The following is a 16,537-nucleotide window of genomic DNA, read 5'->3' on the forward strand; positions in this document are numbered from 1 at the left end:
TTTTGTGTCAGCTTTGCTAGGCTCAGTACCCACTTGTTTGATAAACACCAATTGCTGTGAGGGTATTTTCTGTGAAGGTATTTTTTAGATGTGTTTAACATTTAAATCAACAGATTTTTAGTAAAGCAGATTACTCTTCCTAATGTGGATGGGCCTCATCCAATCAGTTAAAGGTCATAAGAGAAAAGACTGAGGCCCCGCAGGAAAAAGGAATTCTGCCTCCAAACTGCTTTTGGACTCAAAACTGCAACATCAACTCTGCTTTGTCTCCAGCCTGTTGGCCTGCCAAAAGCTGTCTTTGAAAAGACCAGTAAAGCAGAAAAACCTCTGGCGAGACTGACCAAGAAAGTCAGAAGGCACAAAATCAAGAATGAAAAAGCACCATATCTATAGACACAGCAGAAATTTTAAAACAGAAGAGACTACCTTGAAAACTTCATAATGATAAATTAGAAAATGTAGGCAAATAGACAATTTCCCAGAAAAATATATGTTTACAATGGACTCAAAGGGTTAAAAATACGTTCCCTCTTTTCCCCATACCCTGAACCTATCAGGTTCAAATAATTTCACAGGCAAAGTTCTACAAAATAATTCAAGGCTAACAATGTGAGCAAGCAAGACAATTTTTAATAATTTATTAAACAGATACCATCAGCTATCAAGATATCCTTCAGTAAATAAAGACAGTATAATATTGAGATGATGTTGAGTATAATATTGAGATAAACAGATCAGGTGATCAAAAGAGAGTTGTGCATGTATAAAAATGTGACACATGACAGGTATAAAATTACTTTACTGAGAAAAGATTAGACTAATTTGATAAGTGGAATTTAGACAACCAATTATCTACCCAAGGAAAAAATTAGATCCCTATTTGATACTGAGTCAGAATAAAGTAAGTTATGCTGAAATGGCAAACCATTCCAAAAGTAACAGTGGCTAAAAATAAAGATTTATTTCTTGCTCATGTTACACGTCCATTGCATGTCAGCAGGAGGACTCTATTCAGTATAGTCACTCAGGAACCCAGGCTGATGGAGAAATTATTTTTTCCGTTCATAGCTCATTGGCCTGAAGAAATAATACAGTCCCACCTACTCATAAGGGGATCAGGAAAACAATCCTATCCCATGAACAGAAGGTAAGAGAAACCATTAGGGAGAAATAATGTCAAGGACTAGATGGCAAGTCCAAGGAATCCTCTGCCCCTGACAACAAACATACAATTAACAATAATCCCTTACATTTCACAGCACATTTTTCTTTTTCAAACTGCACTGCATTATTTTTCTCATCTTCTGGGGGACTATGTACTCTCCTTTACAGACCTCTGCTCTAGGTAATGATAAGCTCCGAAGCTGTCTTTTCTGGAAAGAGAACCAAGCTACGTCTCTTCCCAGGTGTACAGCTCCTATATCCTTGGGGATACATGGCACTATCTCCATGGACTAACCATTTTCCTCTGATAAAAAGCACAGGCTAAGCACTTTACATTTATTAACTCATTTAATCCTGAGAAAAACCCTTTGACATAGGCACTATTATTATTCCCATTTTAAGTTGGGAAAACTGAAATGAGACGTTAATTTGCTCAGCTAGTAATTTGAAACCAGGCAGTGTGGCTTTAGCACTCCTGTCCCTTTGAGGCCCATTTAAAGTCCCCTTGTAGGCATCACTCCTCTCCTGCTGCAGTCTCATCATTCCTAATCCAGCATGCCCCTTCAACCTTTTCTCTCAATCCCCTCCCTCTCAATCCCCTCCATCCTCCCTCCAATTTCCCACCAGGTTCCAGTTCTGCACCAAAAGCTGCCCCAAAGGAAAAGCAGTCTGGCAGAACCACCATTTTCCCTGCAGGATTAACCTAAGCAGTGTCACCTGTGTCCTTCCTAGTCCATATCCCTCTAACTTGGAGAGTTTTACCCCCATGTTAGCCCCAAATATCTTCTAGGAAGGAAGTATAATGATCACTCACAAAAGGATTAAAATTCATTTTTCAGGAAGGCTGTCCTCTTGAAGCCTCCTGAAGAACAGAATTACTGTTACTGCCCATGGGCTGTAAGAAGCTACCAGAAAGTATGGGGTACAGGATGGAAGGGCTGAGGGGTGTGAGGATGAGGAATGGGAATAAAATGAAAGAATTAACACCACCGTGAAGGCTTTGGATCCCATACTAGCCAGCTGCTAAAAAAAAAAAATGAGGGATTATGACCTACTGACCATAGTGGTAGATGCTATGGACTGAACTGTGTCCCACAAAATTCATACATTGAAGCCGTAACCCCCAGTATGATGGTATCTGGAGATGAGGTCTTTGGGAGATAATCAGGTTTAGATAGGGACATGAGGGTGGGGTCCTCATGATGCGGTTAGTGTCCTCAAAAGAGACACCAGAAAGCTTTTTGTGCTGGCTCAATCATATGCGCTCTCTCTCCCATATGAAGATGCAGAGAGAACACAGGGAGAAGTGTGCATGCCAGGAAGTGGGTACTCAACAGAACCCAACCATGCTGGGACCCTGATCTTGGACTTCCAGCCTCCAGACTGAAAAAATTAATTTCTGTTGGTTACACCACCCAGTCTATGGCATTTTGTTATGCCAACCCCAGCAGACTAAAACAGTAGGCATTTTACATATTACCTTATTTAATTTCCCAATAAGTGTATTTGTTTTATAAATGTTTAAATTGGGATTCAACTGTCTAATAACTACAAAGCCACTGCTTTTACCCCAACAATGTCTCCTACAGAGGAAAAGAAGTCTATAACTTGTCTTTGGTTCTTACTCTGACAGTAACTAAATATTTCCCTTGGATGAGTTTCTAATAGTCTCTAAGCCCAAGTTTACTCTTCTGACATTAAGAGACTGAAACAGGATGCTCTGTAAAGTGCTTTTGCTGCACAGAGATTATTTAAAATGCATGCAAGAGGGAAAAAAAATACAAAGATTATTTAGAACACAAGAGGGTTTTATTTCTTGCTCCAAAAAAGATATCACTAAACTATCATATAAATAAAAAAGCAGAACAAAGTCAAAATAAACTATACTGACTCCATCCAGATCTCAAGAAATCACTTTGGGGGACAAAAGCATCATGTGCCATTACTGATGTGCCGATGTAGGCACTGGACTCAGCTGGCCACTAACTTCAATAGAATCTCCTCAGGGCTGGAGGAATAGCAAATATTCAGAAGCTCAGAGACCAGGATTCTTGAGCTCGCAAAGATTAAAAATTCCAGCTCTCCTCACCCTTCTACAATTCTGAAGTTAAACTGGCTGGAGGGTAACCTTAGTTCCTATCTTTATATTACAAGTTCCAGCTGGCTCCATGAGCAGAGACCCATTTAGTGTTACATGGAACAGTTTAATTCTCTAGTCAAAACTGGATTTTAACAACTATAAATGGTAAATACCCTATATTTAAGAGATCTGCTATTCAGTATCCCAGCTATGCTAAGGGAACTTCAAATATATGCAAATGTAAGCTGAAAACTCTTCTCTCAAAAAATCACATAAAAAAAAAGGAGGGCGGGGGGTTTCAAAGCAGTGTAAGAAGGTAAGCGAGGTCACTAAAAGGGAACAATCACTATTTCCCATTAAAAGAAATAATTAAGATACTTGTGGCAGAATGGGCACATCATCATAATCTGCTGAAAACTATTTTAAAATATTATTTCACACCATTAACATGATACCAGGGATCTGCTTCAGAAGAATCTGGTGGAAAGGGAACGAGGTGGGGAGAACACAGGAATGGAAACAAGATCAGGAGTCAAAGTTGAGTGAGGGATCCATGGGAGTTCACTACCCTATTTTTTTCTAATGTCATATGTTTAAATTTTTCTCCATTAAAAAAACCTTAAAAATTATTATACATTCTTGATGAACAAATTTAATCCTCATATCCTAAAGATAAAGAAAGACTAGTACCTTCCAATCTTTGAATTTTTGCTTTCACAGAAATAACAGCTTCAAAGGGTGACACTCTCAGCTCAAAACATGTTCCAGTCAATGTTTCAATGAAGAGCTCCATGGTATCATAGAAAGGAAGTTTGTAGTAAAATGGTCCCACGTTATCGTCATTGAAGAATGGAGGCTCTTTTCTGTTATCCATTACTTTGACTTTTCTAATTCTTCTGGAACATGTTGTAGGCAACTGTATTCCAGTTCTAGCCAAATCAGCTTTGAACATTGGTAATATATATCATTGTTCATGTTTTGAGTTTTGTACCTAAAAAACAAGAATAATTTTTAAACAAGCCTGTCTGAAAGTCTCATTCTTCCATAAGGATTTTCCAAATAACTCCGTCCCATATCAATCTTCCAGAAAGCCCCAGAATTCATTTGAGTGCTTTTAATTATATCTAATGTTGAACTTTTCATGTTTGTCTCTGAAATCACTCTCCCAACTAGACTGTAAGATTATTAAGAATAGGTATATTTTTGATACTTTAATATATCCTAGTAGAGCTCAACAGTTACTTATACGTACTATATGCTCAACAAATATTTTTGTTGTTAATGATATTTAAACCAACAACTCAACACATCAGTGTATTTTTGCAACACTAAAAGATTATGCATATCCTTTTCCAAAACATGTAAATTATATCTTCTAAACCACATAAAGCATAACTTTACAGCCATTGTACATTTGAATCATACTGGATAAATGAAATAGTGGCCATATTAATAGGTTCCTTAAAAATAAGACTCACTAAATAATGAGGATTTGGGTTTCCAAAGGATATCCTATCATTATAGCTTTAAGATGAGGTTAATATTGGTAATAGATATCAGACAATCTCTGCTCACAAACATACCACGGCTAATGAGTGTGAGGGGTAAACACAACAAACAGCAGTAGTATCATAAACTAAAGGTACACAATTAGGAGCACAGGAATGACCAAATTGATAAATTAATCAATGAAAACTTTGCAAAGGGGGCCTTGACCCTAAACTAGGAAGACAAATGAGGGGTTTGGCCAGTTAGCTCAGTTGGTTACAGTGCAGTATTGTAAGACCAAGGTCAAGGGTTTGGATCCCCATACTGGCCAGCCGCCAAAAAAAAAGAGAAGACAGATGAGACACATCTTCCTGGAGAGGTGGGTGAACCTTTTCTTAAATAGCTTTACTGAGGTATAATTCACATACCATAAAATTCACTGACTTAAAGACTGAAAATCAGTGGTGCTTAGCATATTCATGGAGTTTTACAACCACCACATCACCACACTTTTAGAACACTTTCGTCACGCCAAAAAGGAGCTCCGTACCTTGTAGCCATAACTCCCACATTCTCCTATGTCCTCCCTCAGCCCTAGGAAACCACTAATCTACTTTCTGTTTCTATAATTTGGCTATTCTGGACATTTCACATAAACAGAATCATACAATATATGCTCTTTTGTGACTGGCTCATTTCACTTAGCATAATGTTTTCAAAGTTCAGCCACGTTTTAGAATGTATCAGTACCTCATTCCTTTATATCACTGAAAAACAATCCCTTGTATGGATATATCTCATGTTGTTTATCCAGTCATCACCTAGTGGGTATTTAGGTTGTTTGCTCTTTGGGGCTACTATAAATAATGCTATAAAAAAATAAAAATAAAGCTACAATAAACATTCAACTACAAGTTTTTGTGTAGACATGTTTCTTTTTCTCTTTGATATGTACTTGGAGCAGATTTGCTGGGTCATATGGTAACTCCTATGTTTAGCAATTTGTAGAACTACCAAACTCTTTTCCTGTCTGAACCATTTTCCAGCCCCACCAGCAATGAATGAAGGTGCCAATTTCTCCACATCTTTGCCAATATCTTTACCTTTTTCATTAAAACCACCCTAGTAGGTGTGAAGTAGTATCTCATCCTGGTTGCGATTTGCATTCCTCTAACAACTAATGTTGAGCACCTTTTTATGTGATTATTGGCCATTTGTTTATCTTCTTTGGAGAAATATCTTTTCAGATCTATTTTTTAATTGGGTTTTCTTATTATTGAATTCTAAGAGTTTTTTAATATATTCTAGATCCAAGCCCTAAGTGGTTGTCAAATATTTTCTCCCATCTCATACGTTGTCTTTTAACTTTCTTGATAGCACTTTCTGAAACATGAAAGTTTTAAATTTTGATAAAGTCCAATTTGGCTGTTTTTTTCTTTCGTTGCCATATTTTAAAAGTTTGGCCCAACCAAAGGTAATAGATTTACTCATATATATTTTTCTAAGAATTATATAGTTTTAGCTCTTATATTTAGGTCTATTTTCCATTTTGAACTTATTTTTGTGTATGGTGTGAGGTAGGTGTCCAACTTTACTCTTTCACATACAATAACCAGTTGTGCCAATATCATTTGTTGAAAAGACTATTCTATCCCCATTGAATTGTCTTGGAACCGTTGTCAAAAACCAACTGACTATAAATGTGAGTGTTTATTTCCAGACTCTTACTTCTATCCCACTGATCTATATATATGTCTGTCCTTATGCCAGCACCACACTATCTTGATTACTGTAGCTTTGTAGTGAGTTTTGAAATCAGGAAGTGTGAGCTCTCCAATTTATTCTTCTCTTTCCAGATCGTTGGCTCTTCTGAGTCCCTTGAATTTTCATATGAATTTTCATATCAATTTCAAGATCAGTTGCCCATTTTGCAAAAATGCCAGGTGAGATTTTTGATACGGATTGTGCTGAGTCTGTAAATCAATTTGGAGAGTACTGCCTTCTTAACAACATTAAGTCTTCCAATCCACGAACATGCAATATCATTCAGTTTATATCTTTAATTTATTTCAAAGTCTTACAGTTTTTAGAGTACAAGCTTTTTTCTCTTTTGTTACATTTATTCCTTAAGTATTGTATTCTTTTCGATGCTATTATAAATAGAATTACTGTCTTAATATTTTTCAGATTGCTCACTGCTAGTGTATAGAAATACAACTGACTTTAATATATCGACCATGTACACTGCAACTGTATTGAACTGTTTTAGTTCTAACAGTTCTTTAGTGGATTCCTTGGGATTTTCTATATACAAGATCACGTCATCTGCAAACAGAGTTTTACTCCTTCGTTTCCAGTATAGATGCCCTTTATTTCCTTTACTTGCCCCTTACCCTGCATAGAACCTTTAGTACAAGGATGAATGGAAGTGTTGAGACTGGATATTTCTGTCTTATTCCAATTATAGGAGGAAAGCATAGAGTCTTTCACCATTAGGTATGACGTTAGCTATGGGGTTTTCATAGACAACCTTAGGAGAAGCTTCCTTTCTATTACTAATTTGTTTTAGGTGTTTGGGTTTGTTTGTTTTAATCAAAAAGGGGGGTGGATTTTGTCAAATGCTTTTTTTCAGTGTCTTCTGAAATGATCATGTGGTTTTTGTTTCCTATTAACACGGAAGAGCAAATGGAAGCTCCAGCAGGCCAAAGACCTGGCCAGTACTAAAAGACGAGTCCACAGACAGCTTCTCAAAGTAGTGTGTAGTCATGCTTGGTTGAGCATATGATGGGATCCTATGATGTTGAAAAGTGAAGGGACAATGAAGACTCAAAGATGGGACAGGAAATGATGCAAGAAAAGCTAAAAAACAGAAAGGGAAGAGGAAAGAAAGAAGGCAAGTAGAGAAAAAAACATTTCCAAAATTTTTACAAATAATTCAAAAAAGGTACCTAGCTATTAAGAATGACATCGGAAAAAATTCTAAATCAATTCCCAAAACATTTCTCTCATCTCTTCTGAAAAAGTTCTAAAAGCACAACCATCAAAGGTGAAAGCGAAGTTAAAGATGCTTAAGGAATTAAGCCTCATCCATTTATTGCTCATACAATTTACAGAGGACTGCATAGGCCAGGTTGCAGAGTGGGCACCCTGGGCTCAAATCCCAGCTACATTTTTCCTGCTCCAGTTTCCAAGGTAAATAAATAATCTCAGTAATTTAGAATCTGCTTCATCCCGTTCTGAAGAAGCTTAGTCACATAACAGCCTTTTAAACTTTCCCCCCAACATAAAGATATCCAGAATGCGAATCAACCATTAAAAATGTTGACAAAGATCTGCACTTAACTGAGGTGTGAAAACGTCCCTAAAGTTTTAAATACAAGCTCCGTTATCCAAGCTGCTGGCTGGGATGTAAACCATAACTGGCTTCAAGACATCAATCACCTAATGCCCCTGCAACCCAATCTCTAGCCTGGAGTCGATTTGCAAGTACTCAAGCCTTCAATGCACATACGCTCTTGGAGCCCAGAGTCACCTGCGCAGCCCTTGCTCCTGCAGGATCAACGGGCTAGTCAGCCTCACGTGCCTGAATCTGGAGGGCAGCGGTCGGGCTCCGGTGAGAACAGCGACTCGGAGACCAGCACTCGTCGCGGGGGGCGGGGAAGCCGCGTCGCGCCCGCGGAGGAACGAACACCGGCGTGCGGCGGAGGCGGACGGGGCGCGGTTCGGCTGCCCAACGCCAAGCGGCCGGCGCGCCTCTCCGGCCCGGCGAAGGCCGGCGGCGGCAGCGCGACCCGCCTCAGCAGCCTGCAGCCCCGGGCGCCCTCCCCGTCCGGCTCGCTCGCCCTCTCGCCCTCACCGGCTGTCTTGTCCGCTCGCTGGCCCGCCCGCAGGCCGACAGGGACCCGCTGGCCCGCGAGCGACGCGCTGACCTGCTAGGGACGCCACAGCAAGCACTGACCGGCAACGCTCCGCGGCCGGCGCGCCCCCACCCCTTTGTGACATGACCTACCAATCGCTCGCCGGCGCTCGCGTCGCCCTCCAATCAGCGGGGTTGGGGGCGTGGCCCGGACGCCCGGCGTCGGGGGTTGCTAGGCTTCGGGGCCGCCTCCGCCTTCTCGGCGTTCCGCGCTGGTTGTCGGTTAGGAGAGGCCCGGATGTTGACCCTTTATTACTAGCGGTAGAAACCTGACTCAGGCCCATGCCGGCGGCTGGAGGCCAGTCGCGCAGCTTGCGGGGAACGGCGGGATTAGCACCCGAATGGACGAGGGGGTGGGAGCGCCTTCCCTGAGACCCACCGATTGCCCTCTTAAGTGCCTGCTGTGCTGGGGACCGGAGGGCGCAGGGCAGACGCTGTCCAGTCGGTGGCCTTTCCATACCCTAAGGGACTCCTAGCGCACTCCTGGCCGCCTGCCCTGAACAAATCCCCCTTCCTGTGCTTCACCGGCAATGTTTCTGGGCTCGGATACCTCATCTGAAAAATGGGGGCATTACCATGCCTGGTTAAAAACAAGGGTGAAAGCAGATAACCTTCTCTGCTCATCCAGTTTACTGAAGACTGAGGGCCAGGAGGGAGAGTGGGCACCCTGGGCTCAAATCCCAGCGCTGGGGAAGTTCCGTCACCCAAGCTGCTGGCTGGGATGTAAACCATAACTGGCTTCAAGACAACACATGCCTTTCAACTCGACGTGGCTCCACTTCATTCCCCACACTGCTGGCTCCTAACAGATTTTCCAACCCCATTAACCTATTTCTCTAGGTGGATTACTCAGCTGACGATAAAAGTTCTTGCTCCCGCTGCAGGGGCACTCATCCTCAACTTGTGACTCAGAAGAAACAGACTAAGATGAACCCCAACACCTAATCTCTACTTCCCAGCCCTCTCGTTTTCCTGGGACTGGGACCCTACCCACCGACTTATCTTCACCGCTGAACAAACATAAACCGGGGATGTGAGGCGCTGGGCTTTCATTCCTCAGTCTAGAGAGACTGGTTAGCCACTGGTTCCTTTTAAACTGCATACATGAATCCTTTGTTGGTTCATAAGCACGATGATTAGATATTCACGCTATTGTGTGAGGATGTGCCTCCCTCTAAACCTCGTTAAGACGTGGGCACATTATGCATCTTACATGAAGAAAGAGAAAAAAACCTCTACACGTTTAATGCTGCGTAGATTGGAGCCCCAAGAAGACGGATATGATAGTGCTCATCTTTGTCTACCAGAGCCTAGATAGTGCCTGGGAGTCTTACTGAGTAAAAAACTTAGTTTCTCAACTCTGCCTTCCCAATTCATGAAGAACTGACAGCATAGGCTTTGGAGTTAGGCACATGAGTTTAAAGTCTTGGCTTTTACCTGGCCTTTCACTTGGCTTCTTTTACTTGAATGTTACTGGCCAAGTCTTTCATTCTTAACATCATGGCTGTCATCGTCATTTTTCAAGTGCCAGATAGTTACACATCAGGGTCTTTACATATTCTCTCCCCTAGTTTACAAAGAAGGAAGCAGAAGCTAAGAAAGGTAAAATAATTTGCCTACGATCAAACAGCTCTAAGTGGGAAAGCCAGACTTAAACCTAGGATGCAGTAGGAAAAAATCCAGCCCTGTTCCACTATCCATGCTTCTTCCAGAATTTGGCCTCATTTGTGAAATTAGGACACTACCTATCTGGTAGACTATAGAGACTGTGTAATATAGCATGAAATAGGAACTTTTTTTTTTTGGCCATAAGTTCCCTCCCTTTTTCAAACCTCTCAAAATAGCAGTTTTCGTTTTTTCTAATCCTATTGTCTCCCAAATCCTCTGAATCAATCCTAATGACCAATGAGATGATTCAGTTGCTCTAAAAGAAAAAACATTTCACAAATGCTTCCTGAGTCAGACCCCACACTGAGCTTGGGCTCAAGTAACCTAAAGAACAGAAGGGACATGCACAAAAGAGACAGGAGTAGGCAACTTGTAAGAGCCCTCTTCTGCCATGGGGTCAACTCTCATAGCAGAGCAGGGTAAACAGCTGACCTGTAGGAGCCTTACAAAATCACTGACTCTGAGTGTGAGTAATTCCAATCTTAATGTGCCCAAGGAAGAAGCTGGTGGCTTCAGCATTACTGAGGCCAACTTGGCAATCCTACAAGATTGTGCCATGGTTACAGAATAAATACTCTGTAACAGCAAGTCGGCACAGCACAGGAAAATACAGACTGGAATGGGGGGAGCCATCCATGTGGCTAGTGGCCACTGCACTGGACAATGCAGATACAGGACATTTCCCTCAGTGCAGAGTTCTATGGGACAGTGCTGCTCTAGAGGCAGACATTTCCACCCTCAGCACTTCTCCCTGCTATTAACGGGTTCATTCTGCTGTCTCTACAAGACAATGCAAAGCTCTAAGAATGTGACTCTGGAATGCCAGATCCCAAAGGAAAAAAAAAAAAAAAAAAAAAAAAAGCTCCAAGGATGGAAATGGATGTCATAGAGCAGGGGGTAGCAAACTGTTTCTGTAAAGGCGCTGACAGAAATCCTCTTAGGCTCTGTGGGCCATCCAGTCTGTTACAACTATTCAACTCTAGCATTGTAGGTAGGGTGAAGGCAGCCACAGGCAACACATAAATGAATGGGTGTGGTTGTGTTCCCATAAAATTTCATTTACAAAATCAGACAGTGGAGGACCATAGTTTGCCAAACTTTACCTTAGAGGACTTGCAGAGGGATCTTCAGAATTCAGTGGAATCAGTGGAAACCACCTCTCACACTGCTAAGGCTCATAAAGTATAATCTCTCGTCTTCTTTCTCTTTCACCTACCCAGGCCCTGACTAAGTTAAAGCTACCATCCACAAAATAAAGACTCCTGGTCATCTGGCATTTGCTACCTCTGGGATTCCCTGCCCACCCATGAAAGCCACAAACAGATTTCTTCTCAAACATGCCCTAACTGGTATCATAGCCCTACCAAGGCTAATTAAACCAAAATATAGTTAAAAACCAACCAACCAACCACCATGAAACATTTATTTTTGTTTTACAGTTTTAAGCATGATTAAAACCAATGCAGAAAAATACTAGGTACATTGGGCAAAAGCTAGCTGTTTCAGTATTTGCTTTTTGTAATCCAGTCAAGACAATAAGCATATAAGACAGCATCACTAACTGAAGGGTGTAGCTGAAGGGTGAGATGTGGACACCCTGTACGCTCTACTGGCCTCCAAAGGCATTCAGGGGATCATCAAATATGTTGGACACCTTGTGTTCAGATCTCGGTTCAGGTGCTGCCTGTGCAGATCGGTTTTTTGGCTTGGTTGTCTTAGCCTGGACACCAGATGAGAAGATATCATCTTTAAAAAGAAAAAAGAAAAAGAGTTGCTGAATGGGCAAGAAAATTGGTGCTTTTAAGACACATCCACACAAACCAGAGATCCAATTCTAGTAACAGTATGGGGCACCAAAAAACACTAATATAAAAGTCAAGCCTCTTAGATCTGGTCCTGGCTCAGTTACCAAATAAGTTTTATGATCACATTCAAGTCACAAGATCTCTTTGAGCACAACTTTCTCAGTGTGTGTATGTGCGTGCAGGAGAGAAAAAAGGGAAAGGTAACTGGATCCCCACCCCAGTCCCTACCCTTACTGTGACATTGGGCTTATTTCTACATTCTGCATTTTAAAAGGAAAGGGCAATAAAAATATGCAAAGGAAAATGCAATATAGGATTCAAGCTCTTTCAGAATAAATGCATCAGTTTGAGGCATCTCAATTGTAAGAATGTAAGACTTTGTGACTACATGCGTGTTTAGTGTTTCACTAAAGCTCATCTTACTCAGTTACATTACTTACCCAGTAATGCTACTGCTAGAATTCTATCTTACCAAGATTTCAGCATGTGTAAGTAAAGACAGGAAGTGCACACAAATGTTAAAGACCTCAACATTGTCTGTAACAGAGAAAACTTAGAAACAATCTACATCACCATCAATAGGCTAAAGGCTAAATACAAAGCAAAACTATACAACTGCTGAAAACAAGGAAGGCAATATCTATGTACTGACATGAAAAGATATTAAGTGACTAAAAGAACAGCAGAACAGGTAAGGTATATTCTGATTTTTGAAAAAAATGATACACACACGTTAATATCACCATATCTGAAAGAATACACACCAAGCTGTTAATGTTCGTTACCTCTAGGGGCTGTTTGTCACTTTTTACATTTTCTGAATTATGTGAATCTTTTTGTGATAAAAGAAACAAGTGAAGTCTCCTCTGCACCCTGTGTGGTGAGAAACGGGTGGAGACAGAGCACACGGCTTGCTGGGGGAACAGACCCAGTATGCTCTGCAGTGTCAGCTGTCTCCTGGTCAGCCCTAAAGTCTAGACCTGCGAAGGAGGGAGTAGGAAGAATATATGTGGCCTCAGTCCAAGTCCTCCTGGCCAACACAGGACATAGCACAGGCCTAACATTTAGGGTTATCAGGGAATTGGCCCTCTCGTTAGCAAAGTGGGAAGTTGTACCATGGAGGGAAGACAAGCATGTTTCATAAACACTGAAGATCTCAGTGAAATGCAAAGTCTGAGTTATAATTCTGCTTCCCTGTATAGTTCTACTCTCCTTCTGCGCTGGCCCTTGATTCTCTAATCCACGGATACACTCTCCAGCTGGAAATCTGACTCAACCAACTGCATCACACCCAAGGCAGCCACCTCAGCCTACTATACTGCCTGGGGTAGTTTCCTTTCATAACATCAGAATGGTTGACAGGGGCTCACTAAGATAAAAGTTAAATTATACTTAAAGGTCAAATTTTGGGTACCTTCAAATTCCCTGATGTCCATTATACAAAAAAGTTGCTTCGCCAAAATTACTAGTCCATTTACTCACCCATCCTCAGCTTAACTCAGAATTATAGAGCAAGCCAAAGGAAAGCTGCTGGGGAACATTTTCCAGGAAAGGGCTGGGCAGAGATAGCAGGAGAAATACCAAGTAACTGAATGGTAACAGATCTCTAGGCCAAATGTAGAAAACCAAACTTACCCATATCATCATCAAATATAGACTTAGCTTCCACTTTCTTTTTGGACTTTTCTTTTGGCTTTACAGTCAGGTCAGCAAAAATATCAATGTTATCATCAAATAAGTTGGATTCCAATGTTCTCTCTTTCTCTCTTGTTCTTTGTGAGGGTTTAATTGCTTCTGTAGCAAATATATCATCCTTGTTAAGCCAAAAAACAAGCAAAACAATTTTAAATCAATTTTTTTTTCCCCCACTAAAAACACTTCAACAAGTTGTGGAAATGCAAACTGCCAGTATGTTCAGGAACAACCACATGACTCGCCCCCTCTTGCCTGGAATGCAGCACCTAGATCTCTGCACAGCCTGGTCCTTGTCATTCTTCTGGTATACCAGGCCTACCTGAAGGAGTGCCTCTCACCCCGCCCTCCACTCTGGCCTGGGTTATTTTCTTCATGACGTTTAGTGCTACTTGAAAACCTCTTAATTATCTGTCAACTGGTTTGTATTTGACTTCCCTCCCTGAGAACTCTGGGGAGATCACTTGTCCTAGTTCGCCTTGTGCCTGCCCAGATGCTCAATAAGCATCTGCCCAAGCAAATGCCACTGAAGCCCTACTGCCAGAGTCAAATTGTCAGCTCCAGCCAGGGCCCACTTTCCCAGAATCAAAGGCTAAACACTAAAGCTGGACCAATATAGCTTTAAACATGTCACAGTGTAGCATGCCAAGGAAACTGACTACAGCAACATTCTACAAAAATTAAAAAATCAAAACTACAAAAGCTATAAAAATCAAGACCTGTATCAATGATTATGACCAGCCAAGAACTACCCCCAACATGAAACAAAACAAAAAACCACTTGAGTAAATTCCAGAGTTATTAATAGGAGAGCCAAATTATAATTACTAAGTAGATAGCGGGCATACATGAAACAAGCTCAACACAATCTATGGCTCCAATGAGCCAAACAGATATTTTTCTTAACATAAAACCAGGCACAAAAATGTGGTGTTATGCTCTGTTACCTCGAAAATGTCCTGTGTTTTTGAAATGACATCCTGCTGACTGTTGGATTTTGACTCGTTCTTCTTGCCTTTCTGATTTGTAAAGAGATCGTCCTCATCTTCCAGGAGAGGAAAGGGGTTTGTTTTCCTTGCTGGTTTTGGCTTAACAGTCTGAAAGAGATCATCATCGCTGCCTGCCTCAGCTGGAGCAGGAAACATGGGGCTCTTCTCGTTACTTCCCCCTGGCGGGTTGGCTGAGGTCTCTGCTGCCTTTGCCTTGGCTTTTGTTCTGTCCATGGACTGAGGTCCAGTGCCCTTGGAAAAGATGTCCCCAGAATCAAAAAGGTCAGTCTCACCTCTGGGTTGACCCAGAGATTTTGCAAAAGGGCTTCTGTGCACTCCAGGCATGGGACCACCTTCCCAAGGTGTTCCAGCAGCTGCAGTGGCCTCCCCAAAGCTGTCTTCTCCACTGGCTACACTGGACTGTGGCTGACTGCCATTTGGTGAAATGGCACCATCTGCCAATTGTGCAATGGGTCCTCTAGGGACACTTATGTCCTCAGCCTCACTGGACTCCTGAGCAGCCAGCCGCCTAGCTGCACGGGTCTGTGGTCTGCGCTTTCCTCTCACTTTGACACGGCTCTGCAATGGCAAAAACCACATGCTGATTGATGATAAATAAAAAATGTTCACAGTTAACATAAAAAAGAATCAGTGACTCAAAATACTGTAAAGTTATCTAGTCTATTTCAATCAAGATATTATCTAAGATACAGAAGAGGAAATTTCTTAAAGATTTCTTAAGAAGGAGGTTAATAGCTCCTAATACTTCAAGACTAAGTCCTTCTTAATCTTTTAGTGCTCTCCACTTTTGAATCTTTTGAGGGCAGTTTCAGTTCAGCTTCACACAAAAAGCTTCACCTGTTGCCAGAACCCCAGAAAGTAGGCATGTTGGTGCTCTCTGTCCCCCCAACACTCCCTGGCCCCTACTCAGTCCTCAATTTAAAAGCGGATATCTTTCAAAATGAGGAAGAATCAGGGGGAATTCTGGTACTAACCTTTATTAGGGGGGCTAGTCTAAATTCAGGGTCCAGGAGTAGGGAGATATAAGACAACGAAGACAGAGAAGTAATCTAAGGCGCTGTTTTCTTCAAGTCAACAACAGCAAACTCAAATATTTCATGCAAAAAGTAAGGCTTAGAAATCAGAACCTTTAATATAACCTCGAAACATGAGTCACTTAATAGCAATGATTTGTGACATTTTCCAAAATATACAATCAAGTAGAGTGTGACAAGGTACAACCCACTTTGGGCAAAAAAAACATGACTGTGTTTGCCTACTTCAAACAAATTTCACACACACATTCACACACACACACACAAAAGCTAACCAAAACTATAACAAAAGGAAAAACTTGTTTTATGCATAGGGAAAACAAGTTTGGAAATACTTGAAATGAATGTATTTGCCAGGATTTTGTCATCCTAGGTCTAACTTGGAGATCAGCTAAGACTCCCAGAGAAGGGAGATTGAACAGAAACAAGAAAACAAGTCCCAGACAATGCAGGCAAGAAACAGAGCACGCCCTGGGTCCTAAGGCAGGAGCCAAGGGCAGCCCCCTCTACTGGATGATGCAGGCAAGGAGCACATCGAAAACACTACTTCTTCACAGGTGACCCACCACAGCCACTGCCATAGCCACAGCTACCACAAAAGTGGCTCGACCCCACAGCAGTAGCCACAGCTACCATGCAGGTGGCCTGCCAGACACCTGACTGCAGTGACACAAGAAGAG

At 41.6% G+C, this 16,537-nt stretch overlaps 2 protein-coding genes and 1 non-coding gene across 7 annotated transcripts in view; 1 reads left to right on the forward strand and 2 right to left on the reverse strand.

Moving 5' to 3' along the window:
- The window catches only part of ZFAND4 (zinc finger AN1-type containing 4), a 102,061-nt gene extending 98,064 nt beyond the window's left edge, over nucleotides 1-3,997 (reverse strand). Inside the window, exon 1 of the mRNA XM_063087015.1 lies at nucleotides 3,935-3,997. The gene's annotated coding sequence lies outside the window, so the exon portion shown is untranslated. The remainder of the gene's footprint in view (nucleotides 1-3,934) is intronic.
- A 5,759-nt stretch (nucleotides 3,998-9,756) lies between these two features.
- Nucleotides 9,757-9,862, forward strand: LOC134371418 (small nucleolar RNA U13). Its single transcript, XR_010022841.1, has one exon. It is a non-coding gene; the product is annotated as a small nucleolar RNA U13 (small nucleolar RNA).
- Nucleotides 9,863-11,725: 1,863 nt separating this feature from the next.
- The window catches only part of LOC134366973 (WASH complex subunit 2A-like), a 55,150-nt gene continuing 50,338 nt past the window's right edge, over nucleotides 11,726-16,537 (reverse strand). For all 5 annotated transcript variants that reach the window (XM_063083596.1, XM_063083605.1, XM_063083587.1 and 2 more), the window contains 3 exons: nucleotides 14,761-15,381; nucleotides 13,757-13,934; nucleotides 11,726-12,062 (listed from right to left, as the gene is read on the reverse strand). In XM_063083596.1, the coding sequence (XP_062939666.1) occupies nucleotides 11,923-12,062; nucleotides 13,757-13,934; nucleotides 14,761-15,381 (939 nt within the window). In that variant the 3' untranslated portion in view covers nucleotides 11,726-11,922. The remainder of the gene's footprint in view (nucleotides 12,063-13,756; nucleotides 13,935-14,760; nucleotides 15,382-16,537) is intronic.

The sequence above is a fragment of the Cynocephalus volans genome, chromosome 2, assembly GCF_027409185.1.
Source record: "Cynocephalus volans isolate mCynVol1 chromosome 2, mCynVol1.pri, whole genome shotgun sequence".
Classification (NCBI taxonomy): domain Eukaryota; kingdom Metazoa; phylum Chordata; class Mammalia; order Dermoptera; family Cynocephalidae; genus Cynocephalus; species Cynocephalus volans.